Here is a 1,799-nt window from a genome sequence, read left to right as displayed (position 1 = left end):
TTGGGGGAATTCCAAAGACATACTGATAGGGAATTTAGATTGTGAGTCCCAACAGGGGACAGCGATGATAATGTGTGCAAACTGTAAAGCGCTGCGGAATATGTTAGCGCTATATAAAAATAAAGATTATTATTATTATTGTTGCTGCATTTAGGATTTCCTTCACTCAAGCAATGTGACTTGTTGGCGCACCCTGTGCAAATGCCTGGGGCCCTCTTCTAGCTACGCTCCTAGTTGGGCCACATGGGCTATGTAAACCATTGCAACCAAACCCGTCATACTCCCACCTGTCTGCATCCCTTCATGATATCCTACTCAATAACCTATAGGTCCCCATGAACAGTAGATATAAGTCAATATCGGCTGGGTCATGCGGGTTTCACGCTTCCCGCTCCTTTTATCCTACAGTAAATAAGCCCCTGATAGAGACATCAGCAGCATTATCCTCTCTACTCTTTGATCACTTGAAAGTCTGGCCATGACTATCAGGAACAAGCTTTTCTAGAAACGCTTGTTTCGCTATAATCAGTCAGTGTAAACAGGCTGCCGAACACCCATTCCTCGGTTGAAATGATTTTTAATCTTATGTAAACAAGGCCATGTGCTGCCGAGAACAATGGTATTCTAAGTGCAAAGAACGATCCATTAACAACCGTTCTTGGCTCATCATAAAAATACCAGGTTGCCTAAATGGAATGCATTAGCTTGTCTGCGGGGGAGGAGAGCTGCAGATGCGAAGATCTGCTGAGGACGAGCTGCAAGTATCCAGGTCTGCGGGGGAGGAACTGCAGATGCCCAGATCTGCCGAGGAGGAGCTGCAGGTTCCCAGGTCTGCGGAGGAGGAGCTGCAGGTGACCAGGTCTGCGGAGGAGGAGATGCAGATGCTAAGATCTGCTGAGTATGAGCTGCAGGTTCCCAGGCCTGAGGAGGAGCTGCAGGTTCCCAGGTCTGAGGAGGAGCTGCAAATACCCAGTTCTGCGGAGGAGGAGCTGCAGTTGCCCAGGTCCGCAGAGGAGCTGCAGACACCCAGGTCTGTGGAGGAGCTGCAGATGCCCAGGTCCGTGGAGAAGCTTCAGACGCCCATGTCCATGGAGGAACTTCAGACACCCAGGTCCACTGAGGAGCTTCAGACACACAGGTCCGTGGAGGAGCTGCAGACACCCAAGTCTGCAGAGGAGGAGCTGCAGACACTCAGGTCCATGGAGGAGTTGCAGACGCCAGATCTGCGGTGGAGGAGCTCAGATGCCCAGGTCCGTGGACAAGCTTCAGACGCCCATATCCATGGAGGAGCTTCAGACACCCAGGTCCACTGAGGAGCTTCAGACACACAGGTCCGTGGAGGAGCTGCAGACACCCAAGTCCACGGAGGAGTTGCAGACGCCCAGGTCTGCACAGGAGGACCTGCACACACCCAGGTCCTTGGAGGAGCTTCAGATGTCCAGGTCCACGGAGGATCTTCAGACGCCCAGGTCCACGGAGGAGCTTCAGACACCAAGATCCGTGGAGGAGCTGCAGACATCCAAATCCGTGCAGGAGCTGCAGACTCCTAGAACCATGGAGGAGCTGTGGACTCCTAGAACCATGGAGGAGCTGTAGATTCCCAGATCTGTGGAGGAGCTGCAGACATCCAGGTCCATGGGGGAGCTGCAGATGCCCAGTTCTGCGGAAGAGCTTCTGACATCCGGGTCTGAGGAGGAACTGCAGACACCCAGGTGTGCAGAGGAAGTTTTGTAACTTGGCACTTATTTTCTTTGTCTAAAATAAAATTCCACAGATGGTTGCAAATCATTCCATTAGAG

General features: G+C 52.1%; 1 protein-coding gene across 1 annotated transcript; it reads left to right on the top strand.

Annotated features, from left to right (window-relative positions):
• Positions 1-731: 731 nt before the first annotated feature.
• On the top strand, positions 732-1,596 carry LOC138648596 (chemotaxis regulatory protein ChePep-like). Its single transcript, XM_069738385.1, has 2 exons — positions 732-1,250; positions 1,297-1,596. Exons 1-2 carry the CDS (start codon positions 732-734, stop codon positions 1,594-1,596), a joined length of 819 nt encoding a protein of 272 aa, XP_069594486.1.
• The last annotated feature ends 203 nt before the right edge of the window (positions 1,597-1,799 follow it).

The sequence above is a fragment of the Ranitomeya imitator genome, chromosome 9 (genome assembly GCF_032444005.1).
Source record: "Ranitomeya imitator isolate aRanImi1 chromosome 9, aRanImi1.pri, whole genome shotgun sequence".
In the NCBI taxonomy this organism is placed as follows: Eukaryota; Metazoa; Chordata; class Amphibia; order Anura; family Dendrobatidae; genus Ranitomeya; species Ranitomeya imitator.
Note: the sequence above shows the minus strand (reverse complement) of the source record. Positions and strands in the feature narration are given on the sequence as shown.